This window comes from Ciona intestinalis, unplaced genomic scaffold, assembly GCF_000224145.3.
Source record: "Ciona intestinalis unplaced genomic scaffold, KH HT000099.2, whole genome shotgun sequence".
Lineage (NCBI taxonomy): Eukaryota > Metazoa > Chordata > Ascidiacea > Phlebobranchia > Cionidae > Ciona > Ciona intestinalis.
The window spans coordinates 95,767-113,514 of record NW_004190421.2 but is presented as its reverse complement, the minus strand read 5'-3'; the positions used below and the strand labels follow the sequence as shown (position 1 = coordinate 113,514).

At 37.5% G+C, this 17,748-nt stretch overlaps 3 protein-coding genes across 4 annotated transcripts in view; 2 read left to right on the top strand and 1 right to left on the bottom strand.

The window, feature by feature from the left end:
* Positions 1 to 2,826, top strand: part of LOC100184669 (CAVP-target protein-like) — a 3,339-nt gene extending 513 nt beyond the window's left edge. The window contains exons 1-6 of one of the 2 annotated variants that reach the window (XM_002127475.5): positions 413 to 545; positions 893 to 1,033; positions 1,529 to 1,621; positions 1,835 to 2,013; positions 2,192 to 2,289; positions 2,611 to 2,826. In XM_002127475.5, coding sequence (XP_002127511.1) covers positions 897 to 1,033; positions 1,529 to 1,621; positions 1,835 to 2,013; positions 2,192 to 2,289; positions 2,611 to 2,793 — 690 coding nt within the window. In that variant the 5' untranslated portion in view covers positions 413 to 545; positions 893 to 896 and the 3' untranslated portion in view covers positions 2,794 to 2,826. Of the gene's footprint in view, positions 1 to 412; positions 546 to 892; positions 1,034 to 1,528; positions 1,622 to 1,834; positions 2,014 to 2,191; positions 2,290 to 2,610 lie in introns of those variants that run through there. The other variant, XM_009863179.2, reaches the window with a different exon arrangement.
* A 290-nt stretch (positions 2,827 to 3,116) lies between these two features.
* LOC778792 (protein Wnt-10a) lies at positions 3,117 to 8,950 on the bottom strand. Its single transcript, XM_002127814.5, has 7 exons — positions 8,874 to 8,950; positions 7,049 to 7,205; positions 6,489 to 6,603; positions 6,034 to 6,185; positions 5,261 to 5,437; positions 4,571 to 4,728; positions 3,117 to 3,886 (listed from the first exon to the last, which is right to left on the bottom strand). The coding sequence occupies exons 1-7, from the start codon at positions 8,918 to 8,920 to the stop codon at positions 3,565 to 3,567; spliced, it is 1,128 nt and encodes a 375-aa protein (XP_002127850.1). The 5' UTR covers positions 8,921 to 8,950; the 3' UTR covers positions 3,117 to 3,564.
* A 5,454-nt stretch (positions 8,951 to 14,404) lies between these two features.
* On the top strand, positions 14,405 to 17,310 carry LOC108950304 (protein cordon-bleu-like). The gene is made up of 4 exons (XM_018815732.2): positions 14,405 to 14,552; positions 15,344 to 15,466; positions 16,571 to 16,790; positions 17,053 to 17,310. Exons 1-4 carry the CDS (start codon positions 14,533 to 14,535, stop codon positions 17,308 to 17,310), a joined length of 621 nt encoding a protein of 206 aa, XP_018671277.1. The 5' UTR covers positions 14,405 to 14,532.
* Positions 17,311 to 17,748: the final 438 nt, after the last annotated feature.

Sequence of the window (17,748 nt, the reverse complement as noted above, 5' to 3'; positions counted from 1 at the left end):
CCTTTTTGTGTGCGTGGAATGGCAACCCAGACAATGTATCATCACAGGGCAGGTCCCGTATAAGTTTAATTAATTGGTGGCACATAGAAGGTTCCGGTACAGATGCTGGTATAAGTATGCTGCCTTTAAACATTTATCTTGGTTATTTTGTTTAGTATATCCATGCCCAGCCCGCCAGACTAATAACTTAATTTACAGGTTTAACTGGTTTTTACTTTTACGGGTCTTTACTTTCTTATGCATTTTTTTTGTTTCGCACGCAAATCAACTTTTAAGCTTTGGTAAAAACTAGATGTTTACATTGTTCTATGTTACGTCACAAACCAATCGCGTCGCTCCTAATATGGAAACCTCTTCGGTGCCGCGAACGCTCCAACCCCCACGGGAGTTTCTATATTAAGTAGGTCGGCGCAGCTGTTGGAGTGGGCCCATGTCATTGTAGGGGGGACCATCCAGCTGTAAGAGGGGAAGATTAAATATGCCTTGATATGAAACTATCAGTGTAGAAACGTTAGTTCTACTGCAAGCAACGATTACAACAAGAGGTTGGTTCGTATGGTTGTGTGTATGAGTGGTGCTGGGATGATATAACTTAAATTTCAGATAGAATGCAACTTTTTTAATTAAACTTAAATGCTGTGTTTTATAAACCTTTGGTATATGTTTGTGACAGTAACGCCTTTACGCGAAGTTTTGGCGGCATTAAGTGTGTTATAACGGCTGTAGTTTTACCGCTAGTGCTTTCTTTTCGTTGATCGAATATTTAAACATTGGTATTATTATTTATTAGTAGAAAAACCTCGTACAAATACAATGCATTTCAAATGTTAAAAAGTTATTTTTAACCATTTATCCAACTAACATTTTCGTTTATTCAATCATCATTCTTTAGAACAATGCCCGCCCGACGACCGCCACCTGGTGTTGACATCAACTTGGACGATAAAGACGTCCAAAGTGCGGCTTGCATGATCCAGAAATCATTTAGGGGACATCGGGTTCGAAAGAAGCTTTCCGAAGATGGACCGCCCAAGTAAGCTTATACATATCAGTTGTATTGTCAACTTATACATATCGGTTGTAATGTTAGTTTATACATAAAAATAATCACAAAATAAATACATCTTTTAGGTTACAATGTTACATATCTATTATATATGGGTGAGATCCTGGCACGCCATGAGACGTGGAATTTGGGCCAGATTTAGTCCATTACCCAAACACCCAGAGTACTACAACCAATTAGTTTAAGCAATATCCAATGTCCACCCGGCGCTGTGGCAAAGTAGTTAGTGCGCCTTTAACCCATGGGCTGCTAACATTGTGGGCATATATATTTCCTTGGCCAAGACACTTAACAGCAGTTGCTCCAACCCAGTGGTCACTAATGGGTTGTTCAAATTATCAGCCATACATAAAAAAATCCCCTCCAAGTAATCACCCACTAACCCATTAGCATCAACCCCGGTATTCTTCAGTTACAGCTCCAATACGTTCTTTATATTGTCCCAAAAAACATATATTTTAGATTTCTTGATGAACTTTGTGATATTTCTATGGTGGAGGGAAGCGCTGCAAGAATCGACGGTCGGCTTGGGGGATTTCCCGATCCAACAGTGACGTAAGCACGACTGGTGGCGACGTAGTATAAGGGTCACGTGTGTACAGTGTGACGTCATACACATTTGCATATTGGTATAGAATCATCACTTGATTATAATGCATCAGATATCTGCACACTATGTTTCATACATACACACACACACACACACACACACGTATATATATATATAATATACACACGCCCCATATGTAACACAACATTACCCCGCAGTTGGTACAAGGACGGGCAAGAGATCAAGGAAGGGCCAAAGTACAACATCATATTCGAGGAACCCGATATTTGTGCACTGGTTATCAGGAACACGGAAGCTGATGACGTAGGCACCTATACTTGCAAAGCGTTCAACAACTTTGGGGAAGCCTTCGATTCAGCAAAAGTCAACATAAATGGTATGTATCGTGTTGTGACGTCATATTCTCATGACGTAATAATCCAATGACATTAAAACCTGATGACGTCATACAATCATAACGTTATATACGACGTAATACCTTATGACTTCATAATATCATAACGTAATAAGACGTAATAATCCAATGACGTAATAACCCGATGACGTAATCACAGTACCAGCAAAGATCGAGAAGGGGCCACCGAACCAATCATGCAAGAATGGGAGTTGTATAACATTGAAAGCAACGATCAGTGGAAACCCCGAACCCATGGTAATGTTCGCTGTCAAGCTCTTAATATAACGGATGTGACGTATAACTAGTGTGACGTATTACCATATGACGTATCACTATGACGTTTCACTATGACGTTTCATTATGACGTATCACTATGACGTTTCATTGTGACGTATCACTATGACGTATTGTATGACGTATCACTATGACGTTTCATTATGACTTTTTAATATGACGTTTCATTATGACGTTTTAATATGACGTTTTATTATGACGTATCACTATGACGTTTCTTTATGACGTTTTAATATGACGTTTTATTATGACGTTTCATTATGACGTATTACTATGACGTAGGTTGGTTGGGCAAAGGACGGCGAAGACATCGATGAAGACGATCGTATTTTCTACGACATCGATAACGACACCACAGTGCTAACTATTAAGAACTGCACGAAGAAGGATGCTGGCAAGTATGAGGTCTATGTGGAGAATGACCTGGGATTCGACCACTCTTTCTCGCGTATTGAAGTCAAATAAATTACGGTTGAATAAATATATTGGTGACTATGCTCCTTTAGTTGCCGTTTTAATTGGTATAGTGGGGTGGGGAAAGATGGGACAACTTTTCATTCTATTTTCTCGTAACATTTGGTAGTAAACAAAAATTATTTACAGAATATAAAAAAGTATCTTCAAGACTCACATAGACCGCTAGCTGTTAATTGTTTAAAACACGATCAGGATATTTGAATATTATGCGCTAAAGTTGTCCCATCCTACCCCACATTATACTACATTATCTTATGTTAAAGTAACTACTAAGAAACAATATGAATATTGTTGGAAAATGAAGTTTTAAATATGAGACAAAATCAATTGTTTAATCACATTACGCTTGTGACGTAACAACAACGATTGTAAAGCAATCTGGAAACAATTGTTTAAAACGAGCAGTTGAAGCAAGGGTTGTAAATAAATAAAAGTTTACAAAAAATCGGGAACATTTTGGTGAGTGCTGCCAGGCGGTTTTCTTGTTTCAGTGTTGCCAGCTGAAAAATGGCCGCCGTGTTGTCAACGGTAACAAAAATAGAAATAGAATAAAGAGTCGGTAGAGGGAGTAGTCACTCTGACGAGAAACATTGTCGATAATCCGCAGCGCCCCGATGCGGTCACAATTCAGATTTCGCCACTCCCGGCAGGTGGCGGTAGTGAAACGTGTATTTATCAGGCATGCCCGATATATTTCACCCCAAGGGCGTATGACGTCAACCAATGACGTCAATGATCACGTAACAGCAGATGATGACGTCAGTTACATATGGCAATATCCTCAGTATACGTACAGTTGTCGCAGTTAATGAAACAACACCAGTGAAACCGGCAGTTACATTTCTCCGTCCTGGTTTCGGTGTAGGTTCTATAACCACGCCCACAACACAAGTTCACACACGAGTCCTGTTGCTTTCTACCGCCCGTAGCGTTGCAATATCGACCACTTGTTCCCAGTATATTTATAGACGGATCTGCCCTGCAATAATCAGGCGATGTCTCGAAGAACAGAAGATCTCCGGCCGCGTAGCTTGGCTTCTCGTGCACCAACCTCAAAGAGTTGTCCCTCACTGTGTTCAACCTGGGGATAAACAAGGTGTTAAACGCGAATCGGTCTGTTATGGGGGTATATGTTCTTGGGAAACTCAGTTAACGGCAAATGCCTTAACTCAGTGGTCAATGGGTTGTTCCATTTATCAGTCATGAATAAAACAACCACCCACAGTTGTGGTTACTCGTAAGCTGGTACGAAGTGTACGGAACAGAACGCCCGTATTATAACGACTGTCGTGCTAATATTCATCAATTAAAACTAATTAGTCAGCATAGTGACATCATCAACCGAATAATTTATCGCATCATCACGTGGTTTGCAATCAACCAATCCGATCACGTTCTAGCAACACGTGACTTCCGGAACAATAAATCTAGAATTCCATCTCGATCGTTCACACTGATTACTATGACGTCACAAACGCCGAGAGCGATCGTCACAATACCGCAAGAAACAATCCCCAACCACTTGCGGGATATTGAGTTGTATGAAACCCAACACCAACGTTATCCCCGTAGTTACCCCGCAACTAAAAATAGCCCAACCCAGTGGTTACTGATGGATTATTATAAAAAACAATCGCCAATAAAATTACACACGTGGTAACTTGTAAGCGGGCACGAGGTGTATGAAACAGAACACCCGTGTTATAACTCCTATAGACTTGCCCTGGCACGCGAGTATAAACACCCATGCATATTGAACCCCTACCTATTAAGCGGTCCCACAACCACCGCTTCATCATACTTCTTCTTCAAAATCTTCCCAACCATTCTAAAATCAGGAGTTTCGTCCCAACATATCTTCTGATCACATGACCCAGATTTCCCGAAGCATTTACATTGTCGTCGCATTCTCCCTGCTACTGTCTGTGACGTAATAATGATTCATTGTTACGTTTATTCCATTTTTGTCATGATTTTTTTAAACGGTTTTCTTTCTTCTTACGGTTGTTTTTACATTTTACTCATAGCGTGTTTTAACAACAGTTATCGCAGTTACACCCCGCATTACAGGACGTGTACATTTGATATAAAATGTACCGAATAGTACAATTGCATATATTACATAAAAATTCGCATATAAGATATCTATGTATAATACAATACAAATCTACAAAGCTTTCGATTATAATCGTGATGTAAGCTATTTACAATGCATCGAGTTACTAATGCGTAAATAGATCCTCCGTCACGCTATATTCATCCGCTAATAAGATGAAAGAGTGAATGTTATTTATTTATGCCTCTACGACCACTGGGTTGGCGCAATTGCCGTTTTGCACAAGGAAACATACGCCGATAATAACAGCGGCGTCAAGTCTTGAACCCATTACCTCTGGGTTAAACGTTCTTTTCTTACTACCACTTCTCACCACTATTATACATATAAAAAACTTACCAGTCGTCCAGCTCTGTTGTTGTGAAGTCTCGCTGTCGCCATAAAGTCGTGAGCTGTTTCCCGCGAATCGAGGAACTGGGTTGAAAACTGTAGACCGAAGTTAATATCATGGCTGCACCCGCTGTGGTGGAAGATCTCTAGCGATTCCTCCATTGATGATGGTCCTCTGCGCGCTTCCTTTACGAATATCGTTATATAGGGGCGTTGAATTTATAAAATTCCATGAGTTATAACAGTATAACGTGTTAAGTGTAAACAGGTTTATATATTTCATAAGGATATTTTAAGGATAATTTATTTTTAGATTTGGAAAACCCAGGTGTTGCGGCAACCAATTTAAATTCTCAGATAAGGCTTGCCTACCCTGTACTGTACAAATTGTCGCCATCGTTGTTATATTACAAGTCGAATAGCGTATAAAAAATATTATCCCGGTTAACTAACGCTTCATGCCAAAGGATTCGACATCCAATTTATGTTATGCCTGGTAGCAAGAACAGCAAAGTATGTTTAGGTAATTCTACCGTTCACTTATAAGTTATACAACAGAGGGCCTGTGATTCTTGATTGGTTGTATTCCAATATAAAATATAAACCAGTGGTTATATTGGGGGTAATGGGCCAAATCTGGTCCAAGTTCCCAGTTCTTAACAAGACGCTCACCCATATAGAATAAAGCAAAATATGAAATATTGCGCCGGAACTTTCCTTGCTTGGGATCGGTTGATATATTGAGTTATTTCTTCACGGTGTTTACAAAAAAAAGCACTCACCGCGTACTTGCGTCGTTCGCTTGCCGTAAGATGAGATTTCTTCGGTCGCTGGCAAGGACAAGCGTCAATCTTGCCCAAGCTGCACGCTAGCGCCACCTGGTGAGTTACTCCAGCAGATGCGATTGCGTAAGAGAAAGCTGTTTCCTTGTAACCTGTTGTGGTGGATGTTTTAGTAACCGATTGTTGTATAGAGGATATTGGGTTCAAGGCTCGATGCTACCACTATTGTGGAGAGGTTTGTGCATTGGGAAGACACTTAACGGCAATTGTTCTAACAGTGGTCACTGATGGGTTATTTACGTTGTAAGCCGTTTAGAAAAATAATCACCCACAAAGTTACATACGTGGTAACTCGTAAGCGGGCACGAGGTGTATGAAACAGAACACACGTGTTATAACGACTGTTGTTGCCGCGCCATGCGAGGATAAATAGATTACAACCACACTTATTATACCTGTGCGTAGGAATGAGCTGGTATGAGGTATTTTATTCTTAGTTTCCAACGAACTACAATTCCATCGATTGTTCTTGAACTGACGTTTACATTCATGTATAGCAAGCTGCATACCCTGTAGTATACGTCATGTTACTATGGCATCAAACCGTTACCACCGCCCGCATGGTGGTGATAAAGGCATGCGCGGCACTGCAGCGGATAACATTTTATAAACATCCTTCAAGCGCAACTGAAACTGTGACGTAAATAATGTTTAAAAATTGAAAATAAAAATTGAAAAATAAAAATGTTGCAAAACTGTAAGATTCGAATAGCTTAGTCTATATATGCATAAGCAATATACCGCATAGACAATAGTTGTTTTCAAACTTATACGACCTTTGTTATTGTGATTGAATTGATAACAAGTCGCGCGTGTATTTTAAAACAACTATATTTGTTTATTTTTAAACTTTCCCGCCAAAAACCTGTGTACTTACCTACAATAAGGCATGATTGTTGCATAATAAACAAAATCAACTGTTTCGAAACAGACGGCATTATGACGTAAATCTCACCTGAATGGCCGATGCTACTGCATGTGGATCCCTTGCACATACAAGTGACTGACGAATGGTAAGACCTGGCACGTTGCCACAAACTGTATTACTGTTAATTACCGGTTCTCTGGGTGTTGGAATGCGGTATGGAAACAAATCTTGGTAGCCGAAACATCTGGAATAACAGGTTTAATTTAAGATAACTATTTATTAGTATTTTTAATAATTAATTAGGAGCTCTACACAACCAATTATATTATAAGTAATATGTGTATGTATAGCTTCGAATACGATAGCGGAGATCAAAACAAGTAAAACAACGAAGAAAGGGATATTTTACGGCAAAACGGCAATCGTTAAAAACACGTTATTGCCAAAATGTGCGTATAGCTTTACATTTAAAAGCTCAACCTCTATACATAAGGTACATTTGGAATAATTAGTACAAACACTAATTATAAGTTTATCGTTTCGTAAATGAGCAACACGATATAATTCGTTAGTTATATCATTAAACATGTGTGTTGCCCAAAGTTCCCCCTGAGTCTTTAATGTGGTGAAACCAGTGATGCGTGACTTATGAATGACTGGGGGCTATTCTAGAGTTGATACCATACTGATGAAACAGTTACGATGTGTGGTGTTATTCAAACCAAGGTAAAATCCTAAGTACGATGATCTGGTAAACCGATTAAAACCTCCCAGTTCTAACTTAATGATCTTAGCAATTATTTTAAGTCGTCATGTTAAACTGCATGCCCAATATAAACATGGATGATTAAGATTTTACCTTCGGGTCAAATCTAACCGGCCGCGACAACAACAACTAAACTAATGAAACACATAATTTATCATTGCAGCCACATATAAATACACCTCACAATGCTAAAAGGTGTTATAAGGAGTTGACACCTTTATATTCTAACACCGTATTTTAAAGAAAAATAATCAGATAGTATTAAACACTGTGGACGCTTATAACCACAATCACCCCGTATATATACAAAGTGTAACCTACGTAACCCATTTTTTTACTTTATGAATCTTTTAAAAAAATAATATTTTTATAAGAAGTTCATTTAACACTTTATTTTAATTTATTTAAAATATTTTTTTTGCAAGTTTTAATAACTACATAAACACGTTTGACTTCTTGCAAAACACAACGAGTTTAATTTTGTCCAGTTTTAAGTTGAATCATATTTGCAATAGATTTACGGTATATGATATCATAAGTAACCTAACTACAGATCCCAAATTTTAGCTTTCAAACTTTAATCAGATTATACATAGTATGACACAGAGTTTAACCTTTTGATCGAAACCACATTATTAAATGTTACACATAACACCCACGTTGCAGTTTCAATGTTTAAAGTTAAGAGAATAGCCTGGATTGGTGGGTAATGGGCCAACTCAGGACTAGGACACCCATATAGAATAGAATCTGCATATACATTGTTGGGGTAATGGGCCAACTCTGGTCTGAATCCCAGGTCCCATGGCGTGCCTCACTGTAAGACCTCACCCATATAGAATAGAATGTGCATGTACAATGTTAGGGTAATGAGCCAACTCTGGTCTAAATCCCAGGTCCCATGGCGTGCCTCACTGTAGAACCTCACCCATATAAAATAGAATGTGCATATACAATGTTGGGGTAATGGGCCAACTCTGGTCTAAATCCCAGGTCCCATGACATGCCTCACTGTAGGACCTCACCCATATAGAATAGAATGTGCATATAAAATGTTGGGGTAATAATGGACCAAACTCTCAAATTTCGAGTCGCCTAGCATGCATTATCCTACAGAATAGGGGAATACCCACTACCGACACTTACCCCTGAACGGTGGCTGTTATCACAATGGTCAATATGACGTCATACATCCTTATATATTGTGTCACAATCACTAACTCTGTAGAGTAAAATATGGTTTGTGACGTCAAAATAAAGCATTAATAATTATATGATGAAATATATTACGTAATAACAATGTTACAAAATGGCCCCTAATGACGTCACGCATTGAAATTTCATTCCGCGATAACATTGTGACGTCATTATACGTCGTTGGTGGGCCGAAATGGAATCGAAAATTAAATCTGAAATATTTTCAATTTTCGTTTGATCCATGAATTCCATATTTAAAATGCAATTGTGACGTCACACAGCTTATTTGTTGTGTAAACGTCGATCAAGTCAAGCAGGTTGAAGTTATTTTAACGAGGAATCGTAAACTTTACAACTCAACCACTTTATAGAATATAATCAGTAAACACCTTCGTGTTGAAGCATTCCCATTGGCTGACAGTTATCACGTGAATCAATCACTTTGTTACGTCATAATTTAAAACCCATGATTAAAAGGTTAATTTTGATTTTGTAATACTCGCGAAACGTATTTTTAATAAACTCGATTTCATAGCTCATAAAGACTCACTGTTACGTAACAATAGCCACATAATCTCCCTTTATTGACAACGAAATGTAATCATTCAACATTGGAGTAACCTGACTGGGAACTGAACCAGAAACCTTCTAACTTCATCTTATTGTTTATATTCTCACATATATCATTGTGACGTAACTATCCACTACTTGCAGCACTGTGATGTAATAAAGACCTTCCTTCGCGAGAATCTCGGTTATTTATCTTCTAGAACTATTTCCATTGTTTGCTGTTAGAAATGGTTGTGAGCAAACAATAGCCATTGTAAGAATAACGAAGAGCAAATACTACGTCACCGATTTATTGCGTCATAAATCTAATAGTATAAGACTGATTGTTCCGTCATAATGGCGTTTAACAATTCTTAATCAAACACTAGGATAAACGACAAACAGTGTACCGGTTCGTGGGATAAACGACAAACAGTTTACCGGTTCGTGGGATAAACGACAAACAGTGTACCGGTTTGTGGGATAAACGACAAACAGTGTACCGCTTCGTGATAGAATTAAACACTCATACTCAAATTAGGTCCTTCAATTGTTTTATAACAATACAATTATCTTCTCGAATTTCCGATTTCTCCGAAACTACGTTTAGTTCGACACGCGACTGACACTTCATGGACAATGGGCCTCGCATTATGGCGTTATAATTATGCTTAATTGCCGCGTAATTCGCGAAAATATTCAAATTTTGTTCAAGTCGTCCTAAATTGGGGAAACCCCCTCAAGTAGATCGAGATTCAGAAACATAAACATCTTATTAATTAAAACAACGAAATACAAATTGGTAGAACTGAAGATAAAAACTTGAAATATAAAACCGCACACAGGGTAATTAAAACAAAAAAAGGATTTAATTAATTCAGGGTCAACCAGAGGTCATGGAAGCTACGCCCCCTTCTCAGCATGTCTCGGCAGTGAGCATGAGGTACATACCTAAAACGGGGAATACCCTGTATTACGTAGCAATGATATCTTAATAGAATATCATGACGTCACAATTCAATATTAAAGTGTCACGTGACGAAATATTATGACGTCACGAAGTGCGTGACAATGGATCGCGTTCCTCGCGCTTCGTCATGCTTCGATTGTGACGTAACAATAATCATCGCGAAATATTCATTCTAGAAACTCAAGTTGTGGAATTTTGATTAAAGATCATCTCGACTTGATTGTTTCGTAACACACTGCATTATAACGTCATATTAGAATGCGACAAATATTTTATCGCGATTGTGACGTCACTGGTACACCTGTAGCGCAAAACAATTGAGTTCTGGAACAAAATTTCTATAATCAACCACATTATGACGTACAATGACCGCAACAAACATGGTTATGACATCATAGTAATTATAAGTTGTCCCTGATCTGTTGTAAGTTTAACATCTGTATAATGTGATGAATATCCTTAAACTTTCACTTCTCTTCGTTGTTTCAATAATAGATCCTTCGTATTCGAACAGATACCAACTAATGTTGCGATAATGATAAAGTTAACATCGCACGATAAACGAAACTACATCTTTTATCGCGGTGGTGTTCTCTATGACGTCATTAATTATCTTGTCAACATTAATCAACCGGACAATAAACATATTATGACGTATTTATAACTTGAAATAATTTCAGAATCTTTTTTCGCGTCAATCGCCAAAAATCCACATGTTTAATAACAATCGTTATTATGACGTGTGGATGGAAGCGATTATAAGCTTTGTAAAAATATCAAATTCCAAAAAACTTACAATTGTTACGTCACAAGCACGAACAGACACATCGAGCCCTTTAATAATGACGTCACAATAGTATCACACAATGACGATTATTACAAAAGAGATTCAACGCCCGCGATATAACGATCGCCACGCGAGGATAAATAAGTTACATTCATTCATTCAAACTTTATTACAGCTTGACATAGAGCACGAGGTTCTCATACCCTAGCACGCGAAGGTAAACAATCTCCGTTCAATCTTTTAAATATCATCCTTAAATCGCGCTGTACGCTACAGGGCTGTCTAACCTCGACACTGCGTATGCTACCGTCCGTTCGGGTCTATATACTCACGCGCAATTACGCGAAGAAGGCGATCGCGGTGACATCGACGCTAAACGTTCGGGAAATATGTGATAGGTTCCACAACTATATCACGTGACCGTAGAGTGGGGGGGGGACCGCTACCTGTCAATCATATCTGGGTTGACACCATAGTTGTATTCACTCGCACCGATGTCGTCGGTTGCTGGGGTTTAACCAGAAGTACATGAACTGTTGTGGAAGTCGCAACAATAACGACGAAACGTCGCTTCTAGAACGGAAGTTTTAAGTGTTTATGACGTAAACAAAGCTCAGTGTCACGTGACCCCATTATGACCTCACAATCAATCGCACGTCACAGAAGAGATCGCGAATGGATTGTTAAAACTAACCTGTCATAATGAGGTAATAATAGTCAATGTTATAGACCCACCCATACCCATGTTGTTATGAACCCCCTACCCCCCTTTCCTGCCCCCCCCCCATTTTAACCCCCGTTTCCAAAATAATCCGACCGCCCACGACGACGACAAATCTAGAGCGAACCCAGCTATTGTAACCACTGTGACGTAACACAGACCCTCGGTGTAGAAGTGGAATATACAAATTGTCTCATCGCGCAATTAGCGGTCGGCATCGGCGATTAATTGTGACGTAAGAATGGCATTTGTGAAGGAAACAATTAAAATAATCGACACATCGTGATTCTACGCTCGCCACGCTTATGTTGTTACAAACCCTTTAGTGACGTCACAATTGATGTTTATGTTAATGACGTAATAAACACCCATTGTTTACATTGAACCAGACATGTGACGTCACAATAGGAACAATCGAACACATAATTACGTCATAATCATGTTCCACATCAATGCATATCCACGTGACCACTGATTAACAATATAAACAATTATGACGTAATAAACAACTCTTTGTTAAAACTCATGCTCGCTGTGAAGGTATATTATGACATCATACTGGTTCCGGTATACTTCGAATAAAGCTAATTGTTCGGCACCGCTATTGTTTATAAAGGGTAAAGTGATGTCACAATACTATAGTCAACATCGCGCATAAGGTCCAAACACGAAAACGCGATATATTACCAACACCGATTATTTACCGAGATGTTTCGTTGTTTATTACGTCACATACGACAACAATGCAAGTTTATCTTTCACAATTCAAATTATGACGTATTACAGAAAATAATAATTTCCAAAAATCATGGAAACAGTGTTTCCAATACAGTGTTGCCGGGTATATAGTTTAAAAATAAATTAATTCAAAAATCAATGCATTACAAAAATCCCCTAAAAAAATCGAAAAAGTTCAATGAAAATAAAACTATTTTCACCCGGGAACACTGCGTCTATATTTAGAATTATTTCACTCCATTGTCGCGGGTGGGCTTCGATTGCCGTTGGTCGCCAAATCTCTCAAACCTGCTAATCATCCGCTCACAGCAATTCGTGCGTAACATCTTTTATACCAACAAACCAAACTCGCCAAACTTATTTTTAACTTGGTTACTTTACTATTATGTAGTTACCGACTTGAAGGACTTTTTGCGGGAATTATTTCACCCGTTTCCCGCAGAAACTAAATTTATCTCCGATCCCCAATTTCCCCTAAAACGCGATGCAAACCATTCTTGCAGTCATTCAATCGTAGCGGTTTTTTACTATGACGTAACAAACAACATTCGAAACCTTTTGATCGATGACGTATAATCACGTGACACCCATAAGAGCCGGAAACAATTTTATAATATGCAAGCAAGTTTTTAAGCGCCCCAGACGCGCTAACAAACAAACTCACGATCGTAAATCAATCTTCGTTGTTTGGGATGTATCTATTTACCGGGGTTCCCCTGTTACTATGCCGTGGGTAGGGTAGCGGGTTCGAAGCTCACTGTGGCGACTTGCAACGTAACAAACCATTTCGTGACTGGCAATTGTAATATTTGATGACGTAATAAAGGCTTACTTGTTATCAGTGATTGTTCGGTCACAATGGACGAATGATGACATCATAATCTCTTTATCGCGGAAAGTAAATCACCCACGTGGTCAACCTGTATAAACACGTCATGGGGGTCTGCATTATGACGTCACTGAAGAAATTGTGAAAAACAATGAAACAACTCACGCGGAATAATAAAATTAATCACGTGACACCTGATCTAGTCTGGTTCGTGACGTCACATCCTGCGCAGGTGGGTCTGTTGGTTTTTCCGGGTGGGTGAACGTCATAATGACGTCAATTATCATTTCTATGTCGATCAATCACTTTTGTTCTGGAATACCAGCGTTGATCAACGTTGTGACGTAACAATTGCAACATTTAATTTTCAATTGCCGCCATTCCTATGTTTACTATAAACAATTTATTTATCTTTTCGAATACGATTGCGAAGATCAAATCAATTAAAACAACGAAGAGAAGGAAATTAGCAGCAAAACGACAGTCGTTAAAACACACTATGGGTAAAAACTGAAAACTACTTAAGGAAAACTATCAAATGAATTGTGTCTGCTAAACGTACCACACAATACAATCGCAGTAACTATAATGTATATATTTGTACTAAACAACAATGACTTTTAATTAATTAAACAAATTTAGATGTAATATTTAAAAAAAAGTTTGAAGACAGATAATTTTTATAATATTTGTAAAATACATAAAAAGTCATTTAATGTAGTTTAATAAATAAAAAATAAAGTAAAATAGTTTTATTTCTTTATTATCAGATACGTGTAATGTGATATGAATTTTCTAAATCCTCAAAAATCGATTCTAATATTTTTATGTAAACTCTGTATTGCCATAAGCGGTTATAAATAAAAATCTTTCATCCGCTAGACGGTGTAGCATGCAGCGTCTCGGTTGCTTCCTGGAATCGCCGACATTTAGTTTGTTAAACATTTGTAATCAGGTACTTGATAAACAAACTTATCATGTCAGTGACTGATACGGAATATTAATTATTGCGATATGACGGACACGCAAAAAAGGTTTGTAAATTTAAATATTTATTTTATAAATTTTGTTTTGAATGAAAATGTTTTGTTGCTCGATGTTTGTTAATTAGTTGCGTAACTATTTATTAATTGGCAACTTGACTGTGGGCATGGGAGTGGCAACCATGGACAAATCACTCAAGTTCACACCCACAAGGATATAAATGACCAAACTTGTTTTTACCCTACTGTTAGGTGTCTATACAAACAAGCAGAGCCAAAGTATATTGCATTCACCACATTAATCAATGAGGTTCCCTATGTTTGACAACTATGAGTGTAACTGTATTTTAACAATGTCTCCCCAGATTTTACCCTGCTGTTAGGTGTCTATACAAACAAGCAGAACCAAAGTATATTGCATTCACCACATTAATCAATGAGGTTCCCTATGTTTGACAGCTATGAGTGTAACTGTAATTTAACAATGTTATCTTTGCATGGTGGTACAACGACAGTCGTTATAACACGGGTGTTCTGCTCATACACCCCGTCCCCGCTTACAAGTTACCACGTATGCAACTTATTTATCCTCGCATGGTGGGACAACGACAGTCGTTATAACACGGGTGTTCTGCTCATACACCCCGTCCCCGCTTACAAGTTACCACGTATGCAACTTATTTATCCTCGCATGGTGGGACAACGACAGTCGTTATAACATGGGTGTTCTGTTTTATACACCTCATGCCCGCTTACAAGTTACTTGTGGGTGATTATTTTTTGTGGATATTTTTGTTTCCCATTACTGGACAGCGAGCATAATGTTGTTATATTCCACCCAGAGACGACGACGTTTATCTCTCCGAGGATTCAGAGTCAACACAAGGCAGCGACCTTGATTATGACATCACAATCGAAGTCGTTCTTCCCGATAAATCGAAAACAAAAACAACAATTCCCGCAAAGTAAGTTTTATGGCATGAAACTTACATTAATTAACCATAAATTATATTAAAATTAGAATATTTTGTATAATACAGTCTATACTGATCTGATGAGGTCCCGCGGCCTAGCATGTCAGAGATCCTTGGATATAAAGGACAGAATGATATTATGGGCTTATACATAGTTATATAATAGGAGTTTTTAATATCTAATTAAAATTTAATGGGGCCTATGAAAGTATGAAACTGAAAAATATATTTGAACAAAGTTACAAAATTGTCTTCATCTGTTACCACCGACCCCAACCATATAAACCAAACTAAATGTCCCACGGGATTAAACTTTCACTAATTTCTAGATAATTTTTCTAAAAAATGTTTTCTTTTTGTTTTAAAGCTTTTTTGTTATTAATAATTGTTATTATATAGCCAATATAAGGAATAGGAGTTAATAATGTGCTGCAAACAGCTTTAGGGCATCTTGGTTTGTTGAAAACAATCTATTAAAGTCCTGAATCTTTTGCCTTTACTCATAACAATAAATTAGATAAAAACAGTTTACAACTTCTGTATATAATAATAAAAGTATTTCTATATTTTATAAAAGCTGCAAGCAGTTTCACTTTGTGTTGCCTTAAATAGTTATTGCATCTGCCCTTATTGAAGCTTGTGTTGCATTAGTTGCAACTTAATTTAAGATGAATTATCTTCTAATGGCAGTTATGTGTCTTTGCTACTATGTTGGGTAGAATTTATAACACAGCAAAATATTGGCTGTCTAAATTAAGTTGTAAATTATAATAAACAGTAGTTGCTTGATGAATATTTTATTCCTTTAGTTTTAATTCATTGCTTAATTAACAATAAAACAAATTAAATTAAGATTTGTTTAATATACTTTGTTAACATTTAATTAAAAATGATCACCCACAAAGTTACATACATGGTGAGTGATACGACTGTTGTTGCCATGCGAGGATAAATAATTTATTCAATAAATTTTATTCATTAATTTATCTCTCCTATTTATTTTTCCTTCACATTCAATATTTATTTTCAACCCATTGTTATGTAACAATTGGTTCTATTCAGTTTGTATTGAATAATATTATGACATCACAATAGCACACCACTAAGCGACCTCCGAACTCAACTGTGCTCAAACTTCAAATTATCACCGAGTTTACACTCTGTCGATTTTGTTTGCGACTCGTCACAAAACGGGGCGACTCGGCGAAAAGCATCGCTCGCTGTCGGAAAGCTCGGGCTGTCGTCCGTAAAGATTGAGCGGAAACCGGATGGAATCGTCCCAAAGTCCCCACCTCCAACTGTAAGGGATAAAGAGGTTGGTCGTCAGTAGGATGTGGTTTGAAATAAAATATATAGCCTAGGCTTATATAACTTGTTGTGGTCGTTCTTTTATAATAATGGTAAATCTGTGATTAATTATAAATGTTGTCCCGCCATGCAAGGATAAATAAGTTACATACGTGGTAACTCGTAAGCGGGCACGAGGTGTATGAAACAGAACACCCGTGTTTTAACGACTGTCAAACCTGAACCTACATTGAATATTTGCATTAATATAACACCCTCCACATCCCCAGCAATCCACAGTAAGGTTGTTGGTTCACCTCGACCGACTTCGACAAATCATTGTACGTGTGAACCCCGATGCACCCCTAACTCTCGTCTTCCAAGTAATCTGCGACAAACTAAACCTTCCAGCCGCCACACGAGGCAGAGTTGAGCTACACCATCCGAAACTTTCCGATCTACATTTCAATCTCAAACATTCGCTTAATTATTACAATTTACGGGAGATCAACTTTGGAGAGAAAAAAGGTAGCATTGTGATGTCATAATTGTTGTTTTTATGTAAACATTTGTGATCACTCTGCTTATTTATGACATAACTATTATAATAACACCTCATTAAATTTTAATCTAGTTTTAATTTATATTTTAATTCTCTTAATATTCCCACCATTAAATTTTTAACAATTATTTTTTCTTATATTTTTGTTAAATTTAAATTATTTTTTTTATTTAATATAAAACACCCGCATATATAGATTTATTAGACGTGAAGACCCATTGTAAACAGATGTATCTCGAATAACAAGTCAAACTTACCTATTCAGAAATTTCGTGGCTTTTTATTCATTCTATGTTGTTATGTATTTATATTGTCATGTTATAAATCCTTCATAATATTTATAATATGTGTTTCAATAACTTGTTTTAGGTATTTATCACTTACTCCCATTTTAACTTATAATCAATACACCACAGCAACCCCC

Excerpts from the sequence above, each read along its gene's own strand:
- LOC108950304 (XM_018815732.2), top strand. The coding sequence starts at position 14,533 with ATGACGGACACGCAAAAAAG. Across the intron at positions 14,553-15,343 it reads ATGACGGACACGCAAAAAAG|AGACGACGACGTTTATCTCT; the intron begins GTTTGTAAATTT and ends TATTCCACCCAG. Across the intron at positions 15,467-16,570 it reads AAAACAACAATTCCCGCAAA|CACACCACTAAGCGACCTCC; the intron begins GTAAGTTTTATG and ends ACATCACAATAG.
- LOC778792 (XM_002127814.5), bottom strand. The coding sequence starts at position 8,920 with ATGTATGACGTCATATTGACCATTGTGATAACAGCCACCGTTCAGGG. Across the intron at positions 7,206-8,873 it reads ATAACAGCCACCGTTCAGGG|ATGTTTCGGCTACCAAGATT; the intron begins GTAAGTGTCGGT and ends CTGTTATTCCAG. Across the intron at positions 4,729-5,260 it reads ACAACAGAGCTGGACGACTG|ACAGTAGCAGGGAGAATGCG; the intron begins GTAAGTTTTTTA and ends ATTACGTCACAG.